The sequence below is a fragment of the Zophobas morio genome, unplaced genomic scaffold (genome assembly GCF_036711695.1).
Source record: "Zophobas morio isolate AGI-343-1 ecotype UQ-CSIRO unplaced genomic scaffold, CSIRO_AGI_Zmor_V1 ptg000006l, whole genome shotgun sequence".
NCBI lineage: Eukaryota > Metazoa > Arthropoda > Insecta > Coleoptera > Tenebrionidae > Zophobas > Zophobas morio.
In genome coordinates this window covers 8,511,042-8,537,587 of record NW_026972111.1, presented here as the reverse complement: position 1 = coordinate 8,537,587, position 26,546 = coordinate 8,511,042, and the positions used below count along the sequence as shown (strand labels likewise).

Below are 26,546 nucleotides of genomic sequence, written 5' to 3'. Positions count from 1 at the left end.
GTGCACCACCACACAACGCGCGAATAATAACAGATTATTTGAATGATACATTTCCTCGTAGATGGATTGGCAAAAATGAAGCAAATCGGTGGCCTGTGAGATCTCCAGATCTAACACCTCTCGATTTTTTTGTGGGGTTATTTATAAGCTAGGGTGTATCAAAAACCTCTAAGAGAAGACCTTGAGCAAATAATTAGGGTAGAATGTGACAGGATTAACTCAGAACTGTTACAAGTAGTAACAAGTCAGGGTCTACTTCATGCAGCAGAATGTTGTTTAAAAGTATAAGGTCGTCAATTTGAATATTTAATTTAAAGTTGTTTTTGTATCATTTTATTTTGGCTTGAACTTTGATTTTTAATCGTTTTAAATTTCTTTTTTTTTTATTTTAAGGACGTTTTAAAACATTCAAGTAAACAACATCGTTTCATGTGATATATCATTGAAAAGACAAAAAAGGGCACTATTTAATGTATTGAAAAATTATACCCTCTTGTATTAAAAAAAGAAAATTAATGTCATTTCTTCTAGAACCGTTGAAGTTGCCGTTGATAGTAACTTCGATGGTCAACTTTTGTGGTATTTAAAGGGGTTGTAGAAAAAAGTGGAGAATTACTTTTTTCTTGTTGTCGAAATAAGTTTACACATATTAAGAAAAAAAAGGCCAAATGTAGCCCCGCCCACCCGCCCTGTCTCAATTGTGATGATTTTTTTTATTCGTCGTGAACCAAGAAGGCGGAGCTTAACTGCAAAATCCTACGAGAAATTAAAACATGTTTTTGAGTATCGTGTTATTCAAATAATACTGTGTATATTAAGAAAAAAATAAAGCCAAAGATTAGGCCCCACTCATACCTGCCCCGATCTCAATTCTCAATTGTAATGAATTTTTCATTCGTTGTCAGTTCGAGGGGCGGGGCCTAATTGCAAGATCCATATTTGTCTACAAGAATTTTATCTTTGTTGTATGAATGTTTTAAGTTTCTTGTTCTGAAAAGACGACTAGGTATATTAAGAAAAAAGACAACATATAAGCTCCGCCCACCCGCCCTATCTCAATTGTAATGATTTTTTTTTTAATCGAAAAACTGAACAGTTGCAAAACTAAAAATCGAAACATTGAAAAGTCGAGAAACCGAGAAATGGGAAAAATAAAAAATCAATTAGTTGAGAAATTGAGGAATTCAAAAACTGACAATTTAGAAACGTCAAAAATTGATGCATTGAAAAATCGAAAAATTGAAAAATTAAGAAATCGGACATTAAAATTTTGGTATTTCGAGAAATCGAAAAATTGAAAAATCGAAAAATTGAAAAATTAAAATATCGAAAAATTGATAAGTAGTAAATAGAGAAACGAAAACAAAAAAATCTGAAAATTAAAGATTAAAATTTGAGAAACAAAAAAATCGAAAAATTGAAGAGTTAAAAAATTGAAAAAACGAAACATTGAAAAGTCGAGAAATCGAGAAATGTTAAAAATAAAAAAATCGATTAATCTAAACAGAGAGAAATTCAAATGTTCAAAAACGGCAAAAATAGTCACATTGAAAAATCGAAAAATTTAAAAATCGAAAAACTGAAGAGTGGGAAAATGGAAAAATCGTAAGTCTGGAAAGTCAAAAATTTAAAAATTTGAAAAATTAAAAATCAAAAATTTCGAAAAACTGAAAAAGGACAAATCGAAAAGTGAAAAATTTAAAAACAAAAAATCTATAACCGAATAATCAGAAAATTGACAAAATAGAAAAATCGAGAAATTGAACATTCAAAAAATCGTAACATCGAAATCTCGATAAATCGAGAAATCGAAAAATCAAACATTTTAAAAAAGAAACAATCTAAAACCCAAGTCGAAAAATCGAAAGATCGAGAAAATGATACCATAAAAAAAGTGACAAATATCGAAAATTTCAAAATTCGAAAAATAAAGAAATACAAAAATCAAGAAATCGCGAAATCAGAAAATCTAAAATTTTAAAAATTGAGAAATAGGAACACCAAAAAAATGTAAAAACTGAAATATGAAAAAATCGAAAAATGGAAGAAAAACTGAAGAAGGGAAAAATTCCAAAACTGAAGCATAAAAAAAATTGAGAATTCGAAAAATTGAAAAATCAAGAAATCGAATTCGGAAAATCGAAAAATCTAAAACCTGACAAATTGAAGAATTGAAAAACTAAAAAATCGAAACACTGAAAAGTCGAGAAATCGAGGAATAGGAAAAATCAAAAAATCCTTTAACCCAGAAATTGGGGAATTGAAAAACTAAAAATTCAGCAACGTCAAAAATTGTTTCTTTGAAAAATCGAAAAATTTAAAAATCGAAAAACTGAGAAGCGGAAAATTAAAAAATCGTAAAAATTATCCAAAGAAATTTCTAAGCCGTAATTTATTTTATTGATATACTGTGTTTTCAAAAAAGCGTGGTGCCATTTTTACAAGCAAGTAATATATAAACCAATTAAAATTCCTCTTCCATCCTACTTGATATAACTTGAAAATTTTCCATAGCTTTCGTTCTCTTTTTCTTTCTTTATTTCTTTCTGTATTTATTAATTTTTTCTTCCTTTTTTTACACATATTAACAAAAAAAGGAAATATGTAGCCCCGCCCACCCGCCCTATTTCAATTGTATAATTTTTTTTATTCGTCGTGAATCAAGAAGGCGGCGGAGCTTAACTGCAAAATCCTTATGTCTCTACGAGAAATTAAAACATGTTTTTGAGTATCGTGTTATTCAAAGAATACTATGTACATATATTAAGAAAAAATTAAAGCCAAAGATTAAGTCCTACCCATAGGGGAGACCGGGGCTAGTTGGCTACAGGGGTAAGTTGACTCGGTGGCAATAATTAAAAAACATCGTAACAGAATTCTTTTAAAATTGCACTGTGTCATGCTGACATCTGCTTCCAACTGTATAAAACTCTATAGCATCGTAGAGTCGGTAAGTTAGAAAACACAGCAACTTCTTTGTGTTTGTAGTCAGTGAGTAAATTTCGTCTTCCTTAGAAAAGTTGCTAAATTTTAAGATCTAACGGTATTTGTTTAAATAATTTTAATCAGGTAAGTAGTTCAAAGTGTTCTCAATGTGATACATTGATACAGTATGCAATAATTTTTCAATTGTTGCTGTAAATTAGTCTTCAATGTAGTAAATACTCCAGGGGTTAGTTGGCTAAGTCATTAAGGGGCTAGTTGACTCATTGAGCCAAGTTACCCCAGGAGGTTTAAAACATAGTCAGGTTTAAAAAACCTTGTTGAAGTGAACATCTTTGATTGGCAGACATGCGTAACAACAAAAGAAAGACACAACTAGCAAATGTTCCACCGGATATTGTAGCACAAGCCGTAAAAATAATCAAAAATGAGAAACGATCAATTAGAAGTGTAGCAAAAGACTTTGATATTCCTCCTAGAACATTAACAAGGTACTGCAAACAAGCCACACTAGGTCACGTTCTTCAGCCTGGTTATAAAAAAGTTAGACAGGTAAGAAATTTTTTAAACACCTAGGTAGGCATATACATACACACATACCTACCCACTCTTCTGCTTCTACAGGTGTTCAGTTTAGAACAAGAAAATAACTTGAAAAAATACTTGCAAAAAGCGTCGGATATTTATTATGGACTCACTCCAAAAGAAGTTCGACAGTTTGCCTTCCAATATGCAACTGCGTTAAAAATAAAAATACCTGAATCTTGGAAAACAAATAAATTAGCAGGAGAAGACTGGCTCTCCGGGTATTTGAAAAGAAATGTGGAGCTTAGCATAAGAAAACCAGAGGCTACCAGCTTGGCAAGAGCTTCAAATTTTAATAGAACAAATGTTAACCGATTTTTCGAAAATTTAAAGACAGTGCTGGATCGTCTTAAGCTTGAGTCCGGGGATATATGGAACATGGACGAGACGGGAATAACGACTGTGCAAAAACCGGACAGAGTGATTGGCCGGCGTGGGTATAAACAAATTGGAAAGATTGTCTCGGCTGAACGAGGAACGTTAGTGACATTGGCTTTAGCAGTTTCCGCTACGGAAAATTCTATTCCACCTTTTTTTATTTTCCCTCGAGTACACTTTAGAGATCACTTTTTAAGAAATGCACCACCACCAAGCAGTGCAGGAAGTGCAAATCCGTCAGGCTGGATGAACGCCGAACATTTTTTTGCTTTTGTTAAACATTTTGTTAAACATTCAAAAACATCTAGGGAAAGGCCTTCCCTGCTTATACTGGATAACCACGACTCACATCTGTCCATAGATGCTTTAAATTATTGCAAAGAAAATGGAGTCACGGTTTTATCCTTTCCACCTCACTGTAGCCATAAACTACAACCATTAGACAGAAGTGTTTATGGGCCGTTAAAGAAATATGTGAATTCTTCTTGCGATGCATGGATGACCAATCACCCTGGCCATACGATGACTATTTATGACATTCCTGAAATTGTAAACTCTTGTTTGCCTCTTGCTGCTTCTCCTGCTAACATAAAAGCCGGATTTGCAGTAACAGGAATTTTTCCATATAATGCGCATGTGTTTCAAGATGAAGAGTATATGCCTGGATATGTCACAGACAGACCGAACCCAGAAAATGTTCAAGATGTTCCAGCTAACGTGACCATTGAAGAAGATCCAGCTGAAATAAACTTTAGCGAGCCACAACCTGGTCCCTCATCTCGCAGATCTCCATCGAATACCCCCCCCACCTCCTACACCAGAAAATATACGACCGCTACCAAAAGCAGCACCAGAAAAGCTAAAAAGTACTAGCAGAAAAAGACGAGTAACAGCCATATTAACAGATACGCCAATTAAAGACACATTAGAAGAAGAGCAGAAAAACAAAAGGAAAAAAAACAATAGTGGAGCCAAAGAAAAAGGAATAAAGAGAAATGTCTTTCAAAAAAAAAAAAAATGAAAAGCGTTAACACTAAGAAGCATATAGTTGCTGACGAGGAAACTGATTCCGATGAAGAAGATACTTTCTGTCTTGTATGTTTAGATAGGTTTTCTAACAGCGCTTCAAAAGAGAAATGGATCCAGTGTACTGAATGCCATATGTGGGTTCATGAAAAGTGCACCGATGGTGATAATCATTATGTGTGCCATAATTGCACATCTGACGAAGATTGACATTTTCAGTCAGTAAATTAGAAAAAATTTTGTGTTTTGCTGCTTTTGCTTTTTTTACCAAAGAATAAACCTTGGTTTTTGTTTTATCTATTAATAAATTTTCTGTGACTTAATTATCTATCAATTTAGTCATATGCCAACATGCCTCTTAACATGCGCCTACTTGCCCCGACAATGGGGTAATTTGGCGCAATTGCAAGGCGTTTTAAAAAAAATCAAAACAAATTTTTACATAAATGTAGACGTGGTTTAGCAGTGTCTAAATGTTGCTGGATCTTCCACCTTTCTTCTAACACTGATAAACCTTCCATAAACGGTTTCAAAACGGAAATAAAAGATCTAAAGTAAAAAGTGCGCCAACTAGCCCCGGTCTCCCCTACCCGTCCTGATCTAAATAGTAATGAAGTTTTCATTCGTTGGCAAGACCTAGAGGCGGCTACCACTTTAAATGTGTTTTAAGTTCCTAAGAATAAAAAAATCATCACAATTGAGATGGGGTGGGTGGGCGGGGTTTATATTTTGCCTTTTATATTAATATACATAGTATTCTTTGAACAATATGATACTTTAAAACATGTTTTTAATTTCTTGTAAAGAAATAACTATTTTACAGTTGGCTCCGCCCCTTTGGTTCACGGTGAATAAAAAAAATCATCAGAATTGAGATAGGGCGGGTGGGCGGGCCTACATTTTGCCTGTTTGTTTCAATATGTGTAGACTTATTTTCACAACATGAAACTTAAAACATGTTCAAAATGGAAAATTTGTATTAAGAAATATCGATTTTGTAATTAGGCTGCAACGCGTAATTGCAAAATCCAAAAAAAATGTATCATTTTAACAATGTTCTAAGTTTTTTGTTCTGAAAAGTTGGTTATGTATATAAAAGAAAAGGCAAACTATAAGCCCCGCCCACCCGTCCTCTCAATTCTGATGATTTTTTTTATTCGTCGTAGACCGAGGGACGGAGGTTAATTGTAAAATCCTTACTTTTCTACCAGACATTACCATGTGAAATTGTTCTTAAGTAATCGTGTTACAAAGAAAACTAAGACCCGGTTTATAGAAAGCGAAATTAAAGTTTATTAATTAAAAAACAAAACCAAAAGTGAAGCCCCACCCATCCGTCTCGATCTCAATAGTGATGAATTTTTCATTGGTTGTCAGACCGAGGGGTGGAGCGTAATGGCAAAATCGATATTTTCCTATACAAATTTACCATTTTAAACATGTTTTAAGTGTCTTGTTGTGAAAAGATGACTACACATTTTAAGAAAAAAAGGCAACCTCAATAATGGAACTGCAGTAGTTTTACATTTGTAACAGAGACAGCGACAGCGTAGGAGTTTCAGCGCATTTTGTCGGTTATTTTCGTTTGAGAAGAGTCACGTAGACATTTTGAGGTTATGTAAATCAATGACAATGATAACTTTGTGGAACAGCAAACGAATTAATTTTTATTTGAAAGTACTATTCTGTAGTTAAAAATGTATCATTTTTTCTCCGCATCTACACATAGATGAAGTACTTTGCGCAATAAAGGTGCTAAGGTGGCAGGCCAAAGTCTACACTGATTAAGATATAATTTACGACGCTTTATCAGTGCAGTTGAAATTCAGAGAGCATTAATTAAATTGACAAAAAAAATGGGTTTTTTAAGACGAATCAGGAATGAATTGTCGATGTTTAGTTCCTTAAGGCTCCTCGTTACAGTCACTAAAATCTGCCGAATTACGGCAAAACGCCACTTGCAATATCATCCTTACTATAGCACTTGAAGACTTGTGCGACATATCTACTTGTTCGTGATACAAAAATCTTCATGGAAGTAGTTTTTATATTGCATTAAAGGCTTTCGTTTTTTTAATAAAAAATAAAAACAGAAAAACTTATTTTTCTCTTTGAGCCAAAACTATAACGTATTTTGGCTTAAAAAAATCTGACAGTGTAGATAATATTATTGCTCACCTGGGGCCAATAATTATTTTTTCGTTAAACTATCCATTTTTTAGTTATTGTTGATTAAAACAAGACCTAAAAAGGGCATTTTTTGTAAATGTAGGCAACCAAACATCTTCTTTCGTCAAGAACGAGCCAAGAAAGTGTATGATTTACGATAGGGGTTGGCCACTTTGAGAGATTAGACGGATTTAAAACCCTTGTTGAGAAAGTATGCAAATGAGGTGACCGTAGTGTGTTCTACCTGAAGGTTGTGGAATCGTACAATTATGTAGGAGTATTATATTAATCTAATTTCAGAATAACAAATAAATAACCGAGTTTGGATTTTTTACAAAACTGCCTAACTTGTTTCAACAGCTATAATTACTGCTGATCCCAAGTTAGACAAATTTCAAAATTATCATGAATCAGATGATGTAGCATCAATACCAGATATGGTTCCAAAAGTGTATGAAGAAAAAAAATCCGATTTTTTAAAAATCTTATCACAGTGTAATGTTGTGACAATTGAAAAAACAACTCGTGGCCAGCGACTTAGTAATGACTGGAAAAAAGAAAGATCAATTCGTTTGACAGCTAGCAAGTTTGGAAAAATTTGCAAAATGAAAAATACCACGAACACTGCAAATAAAGTTAAGGAAATTGTAGATTCAAATACCCGACGCTATACAGTTCGGAATAGTTCATGAGGAACAAGCCAGAATTAAATTTGAGTGTTTGACAGGTTTAAAGGTGTTACCATGCGGCTTATTCATAGATAACGCAAAAAAATTTTGGGAGCGTCTCCAGACGGAGTAATTAATAATGATACAATTATAGAAATTAAGTGTGCTTTTTCTGCCCGAAATAAAAAAATTAAAGATGCCATAAAAGACGGTACCATTAAATTTTGTGTCATCAATGAAACTTACGACTCGATTGTACTAAAATATAAAAATGGTGTTATTTCATCATATATACTGAGGTTGATTTACAATATTTTTTAATTGAAAGAAATGACGATTTTTGGGAGAAAGAAATGGAAAATTATTTGGAAAAATTTTATTTAAAAGCCATGCTCCCAGAAATTATTGATTCACGATGAAGTCGAAATCAGCAGCTTCGTCCTATAATAAAAAAAAAATTTATGATTTACAGACCATTATCCATTATTTATTTTGATATCATTATATTTATTGTATTCTATCTCAGTCAATGTTTAAATTTAGAAGAGGCTGTAATATGTATAAAGATATTAAGTAATTCAACACATACATTCGATTATTATTAGTGTCACATATAATCGAATCTTCATAGTGTGCTTTGGAAAAAGTTGTTCTATTCTTTTCTTTTTCAGTGATTGATAATTTTAAAATTTGTCTAATTTATCTCACATTTGGGATCAGCAGTAATTATAGCTGTTGAAACATGTTAGGCAGTTTTGTAAAAAATCCAAACTCGGTTATTTATTTGTTATTCTGAAATTAGATTAATATAATACTCCTACATAATTGTACGATTCCACAACCTTCAGGTAGAACACACTACGGTCACCTCATTTGCATACTTTCTCAACAAGGGTTTTAAATAATCTAATAGTCTAATCTCTCAATAGTGGCCAACCCTTATCGTAAATCATACACTTTCTTGGCTCGTTCTTGACGAAAGAAGATGTTTGGTTGCCTACATTTACAAAAAATGCCCTTTTTAGGTCTTGTTTTAATCAACAATAACTAAAAAATGGATAGTTTAATGAAAAAATAATTATTGGCCCCAGGTGAGCAATAATATTATCTACACTGTCAGATTTTTTTAAGCCAAAATACGTTATAGTTTTGGCTCAAAGAGAAAAATAAGTTTTTCTGTTTTTATTTTTTATTAAAAAAACGAAAGCCTTTAATGCAATATAAAAACTATTTCCATGAAGATTTTTGTATCACGAACAAGTAGATATGTCGCACAAGTCTTCAAGTGCTATAGTAAGGATGATATTGCAAGTGGCGTTTTGCCGTATTTCGGCAGATTTTAATGACTGTAAGGAGGAGCCTCAACAATATACAAAACGTTTGTATTACCACATTAATCCTTCGCGGAAATTAATAGTTATAAACTTTGTTTAAACTAATTAATATTTTTAGTAATACTTTACAATATAATTCTTTATTTGTTTACTTTATATTTAGGATACATTCATCCCTTATTATTGCCTTCTTGTGTTCACTTTATGTATAGTATAGTTACTTAAATAGTATTAAGCTCCTATGTACAAATTGTAGCTTTAGCTAACTAAATACCTTATTATTAGAGGGCCAAAAATTGAAAAATTGGAAAAATTAAAAATTTCGAAAAACTCAAAAATCGCAAAAGGAGAAATCGAGGAATCAAAAAGTCAGGAAGTCGAAAAAGCAAAAAGTCGAAATATCGTAAGTCTGGAAAGTCAAAAATTTAAAAATTTGAAAAATTAAAAATTAAAAATTTCGAAAAACTGAAAAATCGCAAAAGGACAAATCGAAAAATCGAAAGTTAAAAATTGAAAAATTGAAAAATTGAAAAATAAAAAGTCGATAACCGCAAAATCAGAAAATTGACACAATAGAAAAATCGTGAAATTGAACAATCAGAAAATCGTAACATCGAAATCTCCAGAAATCAAAAATCAAACATTTTAAAAATCAAAAAATCTAGAACCGAAGTCGAAAAATCGAAAGATCGAGAAAATGAACCATCAAAAACTGAAAAATCGAAAATTTCAAAATTCGAAAAATTAAGAAATAGAAAAATCAAGAAATCGTGAAATCAAAAAATCTAAAATTTTAAAAAGTGAGAAATAGGAACACCAAAAAAATGTTAAAACTGATATATGAAAAAATCGAAAAATGGAAGAAAAACTGAAGAAGGGAAAAATAGAGAAATTCCAAAACTGAAGCATAAAAAAATTGAGAATTCGAAAAATTGAAAAATCGAGAAATCGAATTCGGAAAATCGAAAAATCAAAAACCTGACAAATTGAAGAATTGAAAAACTAAAAACCGAAACACTAAAATGTCGAGAAATCGAGGAATAGGAAAAATCAAAAAATCCATTAATCCAGAAATTGGGAAATTGAAAAACTAAAAATTCAGCAACGTCAAAAATTGTTTCATTGGAAAATCTAAAGATTTAAAAAGCGAAAAACTGAGAAGCGAAAAATGAAATATCGTAAAAATTGTCAAAGAAATTTCAGCCGTAATTTATTTTATTGATATACTGTGTAGGGGAGGCAGAGCTTAATTGCAAAATCCGTATTTTCTTTCAAAAATTTACCATTTTAAATGTGTTTTAAGTTTCTAAGAATAAAAAAATCATCACAACTGAGGTGGGATGGGGTATATATTTTGCCTTTTATATTAATATAGATAGTATTCTTTGAACAATATGATACTTTAAAACATGTTTTTAATTTCTTTTTTAAAAAAGAAAACAAAAAGAGAAGCTCCACCCATCCGTCTCGATCTCAATAGTGATGAATTTTTCATTGGTTGTCAGACCGAGGGGTGGAGCGTAATGGCAAAATCGATATTTTCCTATACAAATTTACCATTTTAAACATGTTTTAAGTGTCTTGTTGTGAAAAGATGACTACACATTTTAAGAAGAAAAGGCAACCTCAATAATGGAACTTCAGTAGTTTTACATTTGTAACAGAGATAGCGACAGCGTAGGAGTTTCAGCGCATTTTGTAGTGTTAGGTTGCTGCGGGACTACTATAGAGTATTCTGTTTAAAAAAAGTAGAGTACATATATGTTTTTCTGTACTGTCTGGGGTGAATCTTCTTGTAGTGAATTAATCAAACTAAAAAATGAGAAGATAAATTGTATTATAAATAATCTGTCATATACCATTACACCATAAATATTATGTAAACAATACATACATTAGGGATTAAATAATTCGTAATGGAGTAATTGTCGTAAATACCGTAAATAAGGGTAATAAATGAAGTAATTGTTTAGTGAATGTAATAAATATGGTAAATATAGTGTAGAAAAATTTCCTAGATGGTTAACCCTCACAGGTCTTATTTTTCCTGTTCGTCGAAAGATACGACATCATCGAAAAAAACTTATCCAAGTATGCTTTGGGATTTATTTCTTTTTTAAATTATAGTACTCTAGCATTGGCGATGTCGGTTATTTTCGTTTGAGAAGAGTCACGTATACATTTTAAGGTTATGTAAATCAATGACAATGATAACTTTGTGGAACAGCAAACGAATTCATTTTTATTTAAAAGTACTATTCTGTAGTTAAAAATGTATCATTTTTTCTTCGCATCTACACATAGATGAAGTACTTTGCGCAATAAAGGTGCTAAGGTGGCAGGCCAAAGTCTACACTGATTAAGATATAATTTACGACGCTTTATCAGTGCTAGATAGTAATATACTTGAAAAACCGATCACTCGCTTTGAAATTTGTAGCATTAAATATCTTGAGAGATTTAAGACCGTTTTTTTTATAACAGCAGTATGGTCAACCTTCTTCTTCAGCAAATTTTTTGTGTTGATAATTCTAAATTATTGGCAACGATGTTAACATGTCAGTCTACAGTTGTCAACTTTGACAGGAGCAGGCACAACCACAAACGCTCTGAGAAGATGACTTGGTGTCCTAAATTTCATTTTGACAATCAGGTATAATTTTAAATATGTCGCCAACATGACAAAAAAAAATCACAATCATTATCAGTCACCCGGTGTATGCATGAGTGAAGTTGTAGATATCTATGACGTGTATCTCTGAGGAAATGTATAATTACTACGAGAAAGAAGCTATCAATTACTAACTGCTGATGAAGAATATGATAAAAATAAGAAACGAAATTGGACGAGAAAACTACACACCGATGAACCTCGAGACAGCGATGTTGAACTGACTGGCAGAGATCAATTCAACTTTGAACGATCAAATCTATATGGAATTAAAAAAGAGCAACTTATAAAAAATTATTGCACATTGAAAATTACACAGTATAATTTCTGACTGTCATAAAGCATAGATCTAATGATATAAGTAAAGCTCAGATTCTATGCAAACGCATATTCCTTAAAATGCCAAAAGTGTCCACGACACGATAAAAATGTATCCCGAATTAATGTTAGATGAAAATTCTCAGTCCGCGTTTTTGGGTAAGGTATCCACATTTTTATCATTGCTATATTTGTGAATTTCGAATTGTCTAAAGCATTTCTCAGTTCCGATAATCCAAAAAAGACTGAATATTAGGAAACTGTGATAGATGGAAATAAATATAATTAAAAAACAATGTGGAAAACTCTCAAAACATTATTAGGATCAAGTAAGTGTAATGCAGACATAAGTGAAATAAATTTTTCAGGAAATATAATACATAAAAAAGAAATAATAGCAAAAAAGTTAAATGATTTTTATGTAAATAGCATTGATGAACTATCCAATAGCATTCCGCAATCAAGACAAACACGGGAAATTCAAGAGTCCAATATCAAAATCAATAACTTCAAAATACTTGACATGCGAGAACTAAAAAATATTGTTACATCCTTAAAAAGCACAGGTAGTCCGGATAATATTAGTATAGACATTACAAAAAATTGCTTTGATGCAGTTGCAGAACCATTATTAAATATAGTAAACATATCTTTATTGGAATGTGTGATACTAAAAAAACTGAAATTATCAACAATTGTACCTATAAGAAAAGTAGGAACAATCAAATATAATGAGTTTAGACCTATAAATATCTTACCAACAATTAAAAAAATAATTGAGATGGCAGTGTATAATCAGTCACTAGAATTTATCGAGAACAACAAAATTCTAGTTGCAAATCAATATAGCTTTAGGAAAAAACACAAGTGTGAAACAGCACTACAAAATATAATAGCAGATATGAAGGAACAAATAGAAAACACCAGAACCACAGTTGCAGTTTTCTTAGATTTCAGTAGAGCTTTCGAAACAATAGACAGAAAAATTTTATTGCAAAAGTTAAAAAAATTAGAAATAAACGGAAATGTAATAAAATTGATAGAAAATTATTTGACAAACAGAACACAAAGAGTAAAATGTGATAATATTCTTTCTGAATCAGTAGATGTAAAATATGAGGTCCCCCAAGGAAGCGTTCTAGGTCCAATATTATTCGTATCGTAAATTAATGACATAATAAACGCTGTAGACAAATGCACTATCCATCTATTTGCAGATGATACCTTAGTCCTCCTGTCAGGCGAAGATTTAAATAAAATATATGATCATAAGCAACAAAAATTATACAGATTATCCGTGACATGTAAAAATAGGAAACCAAAATATAAATCGTGTTAAAATAATTAAATATTTAGGAATACAAACAGACGATGAGTTGAAATTCAGAGAGCATTAATTAAATTGACAAAAAAAAATGGATTTTTTAATACGAATCAGGAATGAACTGTCGATGTTTAGTTCCTTAACAATATACCAAACGATTGTATTACCACATTTTATGTATTGCCCGACCATTTTGTATCTCCTATGCCAAACGGACATGGAAAGCTTGCAAGAATATCTGACATGAGGAGAGTCTTGGAGTGGTTGGATGTATCTGATATCATTAAACTGCAGACCTTATTTTTAGTACATAAATTAATTAATCATATGGGACCTGAGTATTTGAACAACAAAAATCAAAATATGAAGGCAAAACATAGCTATAATACGAGATAAAAAGGAAATTTGTATCTAACGTCAAAAACCAAACAGTCTTCAATAAATTCATTGTTTTACAAGGGCATGAGACTATATAACACGTTACCAGACCAACCAACTTTAAACAATTTCAAGCGTCTCAGGTAAGGGAATTACTATACAACAAATCCTTCGAGGAAATTAATAGTTATAAACTTTGTTTAAACTAATTAATATTTTTAGTAATAATTTACAATATAATTCTTTATTTCTTTATTTTATATATATTTTTCTACCGCCCACGTTTTTTGATTTTCTAATAGAGCTATTAACGCACGCAAATGACGTCACAGCAGTTCGTTAATAGCGGAAAGGCGTTCTTTAATAGATCTGGTGTAATTTAGATCGGTAAGATTGGTAGCAATGACGAGAAATGTCAGGTGAATGTCAGTGGCAAATCTAAACTTAAAATTTCCCATGTTTCCGGACGCGTAACTTCTTCGCAAGACATTTTAACCAATTTTAAATTGCAAAAACTCGAATTGGTTCGAATTACAATTGTTGTTATGAAAATTCGAACCTCAAATATTTCGTGGTTAGTGTCAGACCGACCCATCACCAACCACGACAAAAGTCCCCAGATTAAAAAAAATGCAAATTTCAATTAAATTTTTGGGAAAAAACGTGTGCGGTAGAAAAAATAGTATAAATAACTCGTTCATAAGGCCATTGAGGCACTCATCCTTTATATAACTCGCGGCTTCGTCGGTCGTTCTATAAACTTGGATTCGTGCCTCAATATTTGCCTTATGAAACTCGTTCTTTAATATACTATTAGGATACATTCATCCCTTATTATTGCCTTCTTGTGTTCATTTTATGTATAGTATAGTTACTTAAATAGTATTAAGCTCCTATGTACAAATTGTAGCTTTAGCTAACTAAATACCTTGTTATTATTATTTCTTAAAAAGCGTACTATAAAGTCACGTCCCGATGGGAGTACCAAAAAACTACGTGGACAAAGTGTTTCAAAAAGCAAAGCAGGCTATTCATCAAGTTATCTAATTTAGTATGTCGCTGAAACAACCGATTCATGTGGACGTTACGTCGCAAATTTGTTAATTGGAACTTTGACCAGTGAAAAAAGTGACACTTCATATTTGATTGGCAGAAAAGCTTTGGAAAAGATAAATAATAATACCATTGCAAGATTTATTCATGAAGGTTTAATGAACTTTTTTCTTCCGGAACCAGTTCCGGTTGAAAAAATCATATTAGTGTCATCAGATGCTACTACGTACATGTACAAAACTTTATTTAAAAAAATTAGTTTTCTTACTTAATCCGTATTACAAGCAATAATTTCTAATGTAAAATTTTGAAAAACATTTAATCAATTGGTTTAATAAAAATTATAACAAAAAAAATACAAATACTGTGTAAACAGCATTTTTTTACATACTTAATTTAGTTATGACTTGACTTCTTATATTGCAAATAAACGTTACAAGGCCTGGACTTTAGCAACAAATAATTAAAAATGTCATTTGTTTTATTGGACATTCATATTAAGTATTTGCATATGCGTGTTTTGCATATTTAACTGCGTACTAAGTTACACTCTTCATCGCAATGTTTTTACAAAATTAGATCATAAAACTTGCTGAACAATGAAGGTAACTGTTAAGTTGCAAGAGTTGCAGTATGAAAATGATTAATTTTTAGAAAAATGTTATTTAAACTTTATTTTGCAATATTAACGACAGGATCTCAACAAAGGATAGAAAGATTTGTTTCCAACAGCACACTAAATTGAAAAATCTCCCAAATTTGTCTCGAATTGCTTAAACAACTACACGAAGATAAAGAAAATGTAAGAACAGTTTTGAAAACAAATTTTAATTCTTTACGACTTTGTTTTGTTTATTTAAATTTATGTGCAAATGTATCACTAACGAATTTCCACCCGACCAAAGTTCTAAACCAAGCTGTAAAATTATATTTTTATATACACGTTACTGTTACACTTTCGACAAAATGTATTTAGTCTATTTTATTATGCAAAAAACTTGGAGTGGACTTTATTGTACTTATTTATATGTGCGTCGAAACATACCTGTGATTATAAACACGGTAAGACTGATATATGTATGTATATTGACCTTCAACAAAATTATTTTAAAATGGTGTTTCCCTGGAAATTGTATGCAGTTTTCGGTGTTTAAATAAGTTTACTTAAACATTCTTTATTACCACTTGTTTCATGTAAATCAGTAATAAATATAAACAAAAAATATTACCTCCGAAATCAGTTGTCTTTATTTAAATATTTTCATGTTTCCGAAAATCGAGTCACTTATTTTTTCTTTTTTAAAAGCCTCACCAGACACGGCTCTATTTATTCAAAATAGCCGAAGGTGTTTATTTAGCAAAATTTCGTAAAAACATATTAAATTGTCAAGAATTTATTATAAACTGATTTTGTTTACGAATGTAAACGCTGAATGGTAAATTCCAAATAAACAAAACCAGAAGCTTATATAATTTTATTCACGTTAAAAAAAGTCAAACGTTATCCGTTTTAACAACAGTTGTAATTAAATAAAACCAAACAGTTTGCACTATTCATTATTCGCTAATTGATTTTTTTCATAAAGTTTATCGTCCTCACAGCTATTTCGTAAATATTATTTACTCCAGTGTTTTACTCGAATTTTCCTTTAAAATTCTTCGTGCCAATTTCGTTACGGAAAAGCCGAAATAGTGTAGGCTAGCCATGCAAACCTACTTCAACTTAAGTCTGTCTTTTTATAAATGTGTACACGAGAAGCAAATAAAAATAAATTGGAAATGTTTGTGTCAATTAATCACCAAATTTATTTTGGCCAAGCGCACGCACGTTTCAAAATCGTCGAGGAGAATCCAAATGTTTTACTACTCACCTAGATTTTATATTAGGATACGTTGTATACACTTGCACGATTAAACTTACAAACCACATGAACACCTTGTACCTAACACCTTGTACCTTGTAGGGGAATTTTTAAAGACGATAACGTCAACAAACAACTGCGGGTTCCTACAAAACAAGTTTGTCAAGGATTTTGATCGAATTAAAATGTGATCACCGTGGGGCAACGACGGATAATGTGGTAGACTCGTTCCGGAATTAATTAAAATTGAATCATGAATTTAGAAATTTAAAACAGTTGAAACCGGAACCTGGGAAGGTTACGATAACGTGCTAAATCTATTATTACTATAAAACTTTGCGTCAATTTATTAATCAATCTCGTCCTGAATTTAACAACGTCCCTTTTTTAACATTAAAAACAGTGATTTTCAGAAGTTCTTTTGTGTATTAATTTAAGTGCCATTCCGATTAGAGCAGCAAACATTTTTGATTGAATGATTAGGTCGTATTTTGGAAATGGACGAAAGGTAAACGGTGTGTGGGAGTACTCAATTCAAGCGGCTTGGAATGAATTCCGGGAAGAATTTCCAACAACATCGTCCACTGCCATTTTTGCAACGCATGTCTCACAAACTTCTAATTTTCTCCTAATTTTAGATTTTTGCTACAAAAACTTCTAATATTTATTATAGATCTGTATCATATGTATCTTATGGTCTGTTTAATTACAGATATGTATACAAATAAAGATTATGGTGTGTTTGTTTACTAGTTAGTAATTAAAACATACTGACTATACCACGGCTTCAACTTACAATCTGGAAAGAACCAGATTGCATAACAAATTAAACAAATAATTTTAGTAAAAAAAACCTCTTTTGTTTGCATTTTCTTTTGTTTCTGTATGAATTTAATGCGTCACTTTTGTGTAAGAACTTCAGGCAAGCCGAAAGATTTTTCGGAGAAACAACGAAGTTCAAGTTTTCGTATGCATTTTATGCGTCACGTTTATGTAAGAACTTCATGCAAGCCGAAAGATTTTTCAGAGATAAGACTAAGTCCAAGAGTTCATGTTTAGTTCAGCTTGCATTCACTACTACTTAATACCGGGTGATTTTTTAAATTCACGTCAGGGCCAACTAGAGCAGACATTTAAAACATCACTCGATATACAGCGCACGGGGGTCTCATTATCTCATTAATTATATTGGAGAGAGAAAAAAGTCAAAGATCAAAGTTGTACGGTTCTTTAAGGACTATATTCTAAAATTACTTTTAACTATACAGAAAGAATGTTCTGTTTTTAAAGCACAACTTAGTTTTTTTCAATTAAACACCCTACATATTTCGACTGACATTTTCTTAGCCTCTACAATCAGTTTTTTTTGCGTTCGAAGGGTTCACAAAAAAATTGAAACTTCTTTTTAAATTCTGTTATGCAATATTTTGTGGAAGAATAAACAAAGATAAGCGTTTTGTTGTGCTAGCAATTAAAAAAAATATATATACAGAGTGTTTATAAAAAATCTAAAGCTCCTATTTTAGTTTTATCAAACAGACAAACAGACCACTAATATGATAAATAAGATGCAGTAATAAAATATACGGTGTTCCATTTGAAAAAACTGTGGGCGATAAGGGAACAAGAATAATAAATAAAGAAAAGGGAGAGAAAAGAGGATCAAAAGATAAAGCAAATAACAAAGAAGGGAAAATATTGTGGCAGATAAGAGAAGAAATGGGATGGGAAATTTTGAATGGAAACAAAGAAGGAGATGAAGAAGGAGAATGGACGTACGTAGGAGCTAAGGGAGAATCAATTATAAACTATGGGATTGTTAACGAAGAGGAGTGGGAAGAAATAGAGAGCTTCAAAGTGGGGGAAAGGGTAGAATCAGACCATATACCACTAGAAATAAAAATCAAAGGAAAAGAGCAAGATTACGAAAAACATGAGAGAAGAAACGAAAGAAAAGAAATAGGAAAAAGAATATGGGATGAAGAGGAAATTCAAAGATACAGAAGTAGACTAAAAAAAAAGAAATTCGAAGTGAAAGAAGACATAGAAGTTATGATAGCAGAACTGAGCAACCTAATTGTAGAAGCTACGGAAAAAAGGAAGACATACATATGGCAAGGGAGCAATAATGGATGGAACGGAGAATGTAGTGAGTTGAAGAGAAAAGCAAGGGAAAATTTAAGAAAATGGAAGAATAACAAGGGAAAGAAAGAAGAGTACCTAAAAGCAAGAGACAATTATAGGAAAAAATGGGAAGAAAGAAAAAGAGAAAAGCGAGAAGAAGAAGAGAAGACAATAAAGTCCCTAAAAACAAAAGAAGAAGTATGGAGATATATAAACAAAGAACGAAGAGGGAAGACTGAAGTCACTAGGAAAATTAAAATACATGAATGGAAAAGACACTTTATAGAATTATTGGGAGGTTGTGAGGAAAAATGCTGCAAAATAAATAAAGGAATCACAACGACGGAAGAAATGTGGAGAGGTATTCGGAAATAACAGAAGATGAAATAGGAAGACGGATTGAAAGACTGAAAAAAGGAAAGGCACCAGGAGGGGATCGAATCCAGAACGAAGCGTGGATGTTCGGGACAGAAGGAGTGAAAGAAAGGATATGGGAAGTGGTAGATGGAGTTTAGAAGGGAAAAGGGTTTCCTCGACAGTGTAGAGAAGGTATAATAATCTCATTATTTAAAAAGGGACAAAAAAGTGATGTGAAGAACTACCCAGGGATCACCTTGCTCAATACGGCGTACAAGATATACGCAATCATACAGATGAGAGGTTACGAAAGGAGATGAAAGCAAGGGGTATGTTACCAGACGGTCAGGAAGGGTTTAGGAAAGGAAGAGGTACTATGTACAATGTGTACATCCTGCGGCATTTACTGGGAAGAGAAATAAGGAGAGAGGGTGGACGAATGTACGCATTGTTCATAGATTTCAAAGCAGCGTTTGATAGCGTGAATAGAGAGAAAATGTGGGAGTATTTGAGGAGAAAGGGAGTAGATGGAAGAAATATATGAAGAAACAGTAAGTAAGGCGAGAGTAAATGGAATAGAGAGCGAAAGTTTTTATACAAATAGAGGAGTGAGACAGGTATGCCCCCTCAGCCCCGCATTGTTTGCAGCTTATCTAGGAGATATAGATGAAATGTTCAGAAAAGCACAGACAGGAGGGGTGGTAGTGGGCAAAGAGAAAATGTGCTCGTTGGCGTACGCAGATAATTTGGTGATTGTGGCAAAGAAAAGAGAAGAAATGAAAACAGTGATTAAAAGTTTCGAGAAGTATGTAAAAAAAAGGAATTGGAAGTGAATGTTGAAAAAACAAAAATCGTGGTGTTTGGGAAAAAAGTAAGAAAGAAGAGTGGGCATGGAGAGGGAAGAACACTGAACAGGTGAAAGAATTCCAGTACTTAGGATATATAAAGAGCAATAACTCAGATAGAACGCATATTCAAGAACTGGTCTGAAAAGCGAACAAAGTGATAGGGAATAGGAGAGAGAAAATTTGAACATGATTTTAAGAGAAGAATGATGATGTTTGATAGTTTGATCAAAAGTGTATTTATGTACGGAGCTGAGATTTGGGGATGGAGGGAATATGAAGAAATAGAGAGAGTGCAAGAAAAATACTTGAAATGGACATTAGGTTTGGAAAAGTATACGCCGAAGTATATAGTGAGCGAAGAAACAAAAAGGGAGAAAATGAGAGTGGAAGCGGGTAAAAAAGCGGTTTGATTTGAAGAGAAGTTTAGTGAGAGAGGTGATTGCAAAATATCGCAAGAATGTTAGAAATAAATAAGAAAGGAAGGGGGAAAACATGTTTGACAGGAAAGAGGCAAGTATTATGAAGGAAAGGGATATGCATGTGAAGAAATAGAGAGAATGAGAGAAATGGGAAGGGATATGAAAGAAGAACTGAGTGTAAGAGATAACGATATAGATAAGCAAGAACGCAGATTGAGAACATCGGAGTCTAGATATAATGCAGAGTATAGAAAAGTAGTAAAGGATGAAGTACCAAAGTACACACAGAGAGAGAATATAAAGGAGAAAAGAATGATGGCGAGCTTTAGGTGTGGAAATGAAGAGAAAGAGAATAATTTTTGGATGGATGAACCTGACAGAAGTTGTAGGATATGTTGGAGAGAGGGAGAAACAATAGAGTATATGCTGGAATGATGTGAAGGATTGAGAGAATTGGAGGAAAGTAGGGAAGAAGTGCTAAACGAGGATGGAAGAGGACTAGACTGGATGAAACAAGTACGAAAGATAAGGGAACTATGGCAAGGGGTGGGCAAGCAGAAAGAATAAAACAATTATTACATAAAACTCGAATATTTATTTTATTTTATTTATTTTATTGATTTATCTGTATTATGTAGATTAAGTTAATTTGTACCCATACTGGGAATATTATTAAGCCTGTAAGACAAATAATAAATTCATACTACTATTTGAAAAAACTGAAACGTCGATATTTGAAGATTGTAATAATTAAAATATTTTTGTAAACACTCTGTTATGCAAACTGAATCTCATTTATACTACAACAAAGCGGGTACCTTTCTTTATTTCTCTACAAAATGTGATGAACCCTTCGATTATCTAAAAATTTCAACAAAATTGGAACGTGGCAACGTCGCATAATAATTTCAAAAATAAACTGTGGTTGTAAAGCCTAAGAGGAGGTCAATCAAAATATGTAAAGATATAGGGTGTTTCATTAAAAAAAAATAGTGTTACGCCTTAAAAACAAAACATTCTGTATAGTTAAAAATAATTTTAGAGTAGTCCTCAAAAAAATGCTGAAAATATTCACAGAGCATATACAAAGGAATTTCTAAATATGTATACGTTCGGTCAAAGTGCACATCAGAAATCAAACGTGAACTAAATTAAGTAAACAATATACAAATTAAATTTATGGAACCAGAAGACGCTTTTAAAAAAAGTAAGTGAATTAATAGAAGCCCACGAAAAGAGAAAAAGAAAAATGACAATAGAATTGACGAAAGACAAAAAACTGAAATTTCATAAAACACAAAAAAGCGGTAAAGGAAGAAAACAACAGAAATAAAAAAAAACAGAAAATATAAGCGATCCGAAGAAGATAATGGAAAATTTTTGAGAATGTATAACTGGAAATCCAAGTGAAGGAAGCATAAAAATTAGAACCAAAAACAGGTAAGATGGAACTATCTAGATACTGCCAACATAAACAAAAGGTAAAAACAACGAACTAAGGACAGATGGAATCAAGATAAAAGAAAAAATAAATGAAATAGCAGGAAACCAGAGAGATTCAGGAAAAATATCAAAAAATGGTTACCAACGGATTACCATAGATGGATAAGAAGAAAAGGAAAATAATAGGAAAATATAATTCTACAGGAAAGAAAAGTACTATTTTAAAACACTACGAGGAGGTACATAAAGATGATGAAAGCAAAGATCAAGGATATTTGGAACCTGAGGGATTTAAAAATGTGGAAAAAGTAGAATTATCAAATGGAATTTTAAAAGATAATCTAGGTGACAGAAACAAAAAAAGAGAAGAAGCAACAGATAAAACATTGATAAATAAGCAGAAGAAGCGCAGAAGCAGGAGTGGTCATATTAACAAAAAAGGAAGATATAAAAGATAATATAGAAGTTAGATACATTAGTCAACAAAATAATGACAGTGGAATTGTTGATAGGACAAAAGAGATATAATTATATGGCTACGTGGAGTCTACGAAAGACCCTACGAACAAATAGATGAAACACAAAACAACAGAATGATAAATATGGGAGATTTTGATAGTAGAGTTAGGAATAGAAGAAGAAGAAGAAGAAGGAGAAGAATTACACACAGAAGAAGAATGGAAAGATCAATTGTGGAATGTTGTCTGGAACCAAATACAGAAGAACGATAGGAAAATTTGAAAAACAGAGTAAAGAAAATAAATGATAATAGAACGATAAATAAAAGTTGTGGCAATGAAAAAGAAAAATAAACAGAAGAAATATTTAACAACAAGTCAACAGAAACATAAAAATGGAATACTTAACTAATAAAAGTAGAAGATTATGCAAAGATGGCTAGAGCATTTTGACGAAGTACAAGATGAAGCTGGGATGACATAGTTAAAGAAAATCCCAATAAAAGTAGAACAAACAAAAAAGAATAAAATCAGGATAATATCGGGGAAAAACAACAAAGAAGTGTGAAATTACTGTGAAAATGATTAAATATTTAAATAAAAAAGAAAATGAAGAACTATTACAAATTAAAAAATTGGTCTAAAGAGTTTAGACAGTACTTCCCTCGCTGTCGGAAACATGACGACTTCATGCCTATTATGTTTTTTCTCATTACATTTTTGTAGCGGGACAATTAAAAAAAAATCTGATGACGTCATCAACATTTTTGTAAGGACACGTATATCAGTTTGGATAGATGTAGTGTAATACTAAAAACAAAAGTACTGTATTCCCAAATTTTCGGGAAAATGAATTGGGTCGTCTTGAATATTCATTTATAATCAATAAAATAACGAAACAGTTTACTCACGTATGCCGCGTGTATTCGCAGAGGAGACTCAAAATCATTTATGTATAAGCATTTTTAATTTAAGACAACAAGCAATAACACTTGTTGAGATTGTACACGTGAGAGTCAAACAGAGAAACTATAAACAATACCGATGGTCACCCAGACTTTTTTATTGCTTCGACTTCCGCTTATTATATAAACATTGGATTTTGTTTTAATTTTTGATGGTGTAATTCACAATTGGTTGATTATAATTTGTCTATACTACATTCACAGAACCTGGTTAGCGCAAGAAAACAAATGCACGTCTGCAACAAATGCAAATCTAAAAAAATATGAATGGAATGATAAATCACAAGTATTGACTCATCATACTTTACACATTTTAGATAGAACTTATTCGGCAAACTTTTGAGATGACGTCATCAATTTTTTGGAAGGGACAAGTAAATATATTGTTGTTTCATATTTTTTTTTTTCAAAAAACCTGGACGTTTCAAGTAAAAACTCAATTCGGAGTCATAAACTCCTGCACGTACAATTTTGAAAAGACGTCATCACATTATTGGTGGGGATGATTAGGCAAATTTTGGTTAGAGTTTTACCGTCTACATGATATTCCTAATATAAATACAAAGCTTCACAACAATCGGTCCAGTAATTTCGGAGATTATCTGTCTAATAAAAATCCGGGATGGCAGACAGACTGACAAACAGACAGACAGACGGACAGACAGACGGAAACGGGAGACCTATTTCTTCGTCTTCTAAGGGTCATGAAAGGTTGAGAAAATGTAAAAGTAGAGAGTCGGCCGACGGACTCGAACACAATACTTCCTTTGCTTACGCTCGAGAAGTAAAAAGGTATAGAAAATAATTACAGAGTCATAACAAGTGTATCAGAAAAATAAAATCTGGAAACAAGACTGGGAGTGGATTTAGAAAGAATCAAGGAACTCAAGATCCAATACTGACAAGTCAAAAACAATGATAATTGGGAATATAAAAAAGCACGACATAAAAAAAGAGACAGAAGTATGGAATAGTTGGCAAAAAAGGAGACATATAAAATTAAAAATGAGATATTTAGCAACAACAACCAACGTAGAATAGACATCTCGAGACTGAGGCAAGAAATACCTGAAATAAGAATAATAATTTTTTAACTCAACAGGTAACCTGCTAATAAAATCTGGAACTGGTGAACAAAAAGCTGTAAAGACAATGAGGCACCAAAATTCGAGTTCTATAATGAAATCTATTAAATAACAAAAACAAAAATATCATCTAGGAACCAATTTCTCAAAATTCGCAAAGTATTGTGTATCATAATAAATTGTACTTATTTACAACTTTACTTTTTATACATTTAATAAATTGATATAATTTCTTGTTTGTTTGTTTCAGAACTTTATTACATAGTAGTCTTGGAAAATACAATTCATAGGATGACTATTTTTATAATTCAGACTTTTATTAGCAAACTCGATTTATGTTGCTCTAAGGAAATACCACTCGTTGCTTCACAGCTCGTGGTATTTCCATCGCAACATAAATTTCCTTGGATAATAAATCTTGTCCGGATTATCACAAATATTCGTCTTACTCATGGTGTTGCAAATGGAAGTACCTACCCAAAAGGTCCCGAGTGTCCACAACTGGTCACAACGAACAATGTAAATAATAAGAAAACAGAATAAGGTTACTATTGAAAAAAATATAAATGACGTACATACAACACAAGAATTGTTTTTTTTAATATAGACTAATAATGCAGAGCTTTTATCAGATTGGAATTCTGACAGTGACACTTCCAATAACCCTGTTCTAATTTGGGCGCCTTCAGTGTATGTGTAAGTGAAGTGAGTCACGTCGATTTATTATTATTACTTTTAACTTTTATGATTGCGTAATTTCTGCACTTGGGATCATATTTTTGTTATCTGAAGTTTAATTAGTTAAACTAAAAGTTAAAGTTAAATAAGCGACTACACACCTGACTTCACAAAATAATTAAAACATTTGTTTAGTAAAATATGACTGCTCATTTTAATAACAGCAAAACAAAAAAAATTGTATTGTAACATTTCACATGGTTTAAATTTACCGAGTGGTTGAATACACAGCATGTATAAGATAGATATCGAGGACGCTTCAGAAGGAATGTGAGGTAAATTATACTGTGAGAAAAGTTGCAAATTTGAATACTTTAAGAGAAAATCAAAGAAACTACGTTGTGGTTGTACAAAAACAAACTGCGACACAAATAAAGCAACAAAAAATATACAGCAAACAAAAGAATAAAAACAGTGATACATAAAAATATCTCTTTCGTTGAAACTTTTCCGCAATAGCTATCTTTCATCAAACTCGCAGCACAAAGTCGACTTTTCTTTGAATTTTTATAAATAACCACCAAAAAAATATTTTAAGCGCAATTATGATTTGAAGCAGACAGATACTTGTCAAAGTCAATTAAACATGACCATCAACCAATTAGCTGTACTTCCGTTACCCACAACTGCTTATTATTCTAACCTGATGTGTAATATTAGCATCAAAGTCTATACTTCTACGCACTTAGAAACAATATTTTGGTACCCACTCACGCGTTATTTTAACGTTAAAATAATCTCACAATGGACAAACGCACTCACTGTTTGAAATTGGAGGCAGGCAACAACCGACTGTGGTTTTTGGTGGTAATCAATCCACTATAATTATTCGATAACGGGAAACCAGTTCATTTTTTAATAAGCTGGAGAAAGCGTTTAAATGCATGTTGATATGTTATTAATTATTATGAAAGGAATTGCCTAAACAGGTTCTGGCGGGTGGAGTGAGTCAAGGATTCTTTCCAGGTTCTTTAATTTTCATTTTGAAGCTGGATCATAATCTCATCCGCTAAAATCGAGTCCGACAATTTTGTCACTTGATTAAATCTGTATTAATATTTATTGGAAGCGGTCCAAGAATGCATCTATTAAAGTATTTTTTATTTTCGGTGTAATATCAGTGACAGACGTAACAACTGGACGACGACGTCCGAACTTTAAACTACCTGATTTATCCAGTTTTAATAACTGTGGAAAGATTTCAGACTACTTTTTTTGTAATAAATATGCAATTATAACCAGTTTAGTAAATTATAATGGTAATATCGTAAATAACTGTGTAACTTACTGTCAGTTTGAACACGAGCCAGCACTTATCGATCTCGATATCGATCCACTTTTAAACTGAACGGTTATCTTTGAACAACAACCTTTAAACAAGTTTTGCGATAATTAAGACA

General features: G+C 32.0%; 3 protein-coding genes across 5 annotated transcripts in view; 2 read left to right on the top strand and 1 right to left on the bottom strand.

Annotated features, from left to right (window-relative positions):
• Nucleotides 1-26,543, bottom strand: part of LOC135123492 (cytochrome b5-related protein-like) — a 37,146-nt gene extending 10,603 nt beyond the window's left edge. The window contains exon 1 of one of the 3 annotated variants that reach the window (XM_064048188.1): nt 26,435-26,543. The gene's annotated coding sequence lies outside the window, so the exon portion shown is untranslated. Of the gene's footprint in view, nt 1-16,718; nt 16,824-25,789; nt 25,924-26,434 lie in introns of those variants that run through there. The other 2 variants (XM_064048190.1, XM_064048189.1) reach the window with 2 other exon arrangements.
• On the top strand, nt 3,292-4,779 carry LOC135123804 (uncharacterized). The gene is made up of 2 exons (XM_064048680.1): nt 3,292-3,495; nt 3,568-4,779. The coding sequence occupies exons 1-2, from the start codon at nt 3,292-3,294 to the stop codon at nt 4,777-4,779; spliced, it is 1,416 nt and encodes a 471-aa protein (XP_063904750.1).
• On the top strand, nt 18,429-20,892 carry LOC135123802 (golgin subfamily A member 6-like protein 1). The gene is made up of 4 exons (XM_064048679.1): nt 18,429-19,131; nt 19,839-19,975; nt 20,542-20,735; nt 20,787-20,892. Exons 1-4 carry the CDS (start codon nt 18,429-18,431, stop codon nt 20,890-20,892), a joined length of 1,140 nt encoding a protein of 379 aa, XP_063904749.1.
• Nucleotides 26,544-26,546: the final 3 nt, after the last annotated feature.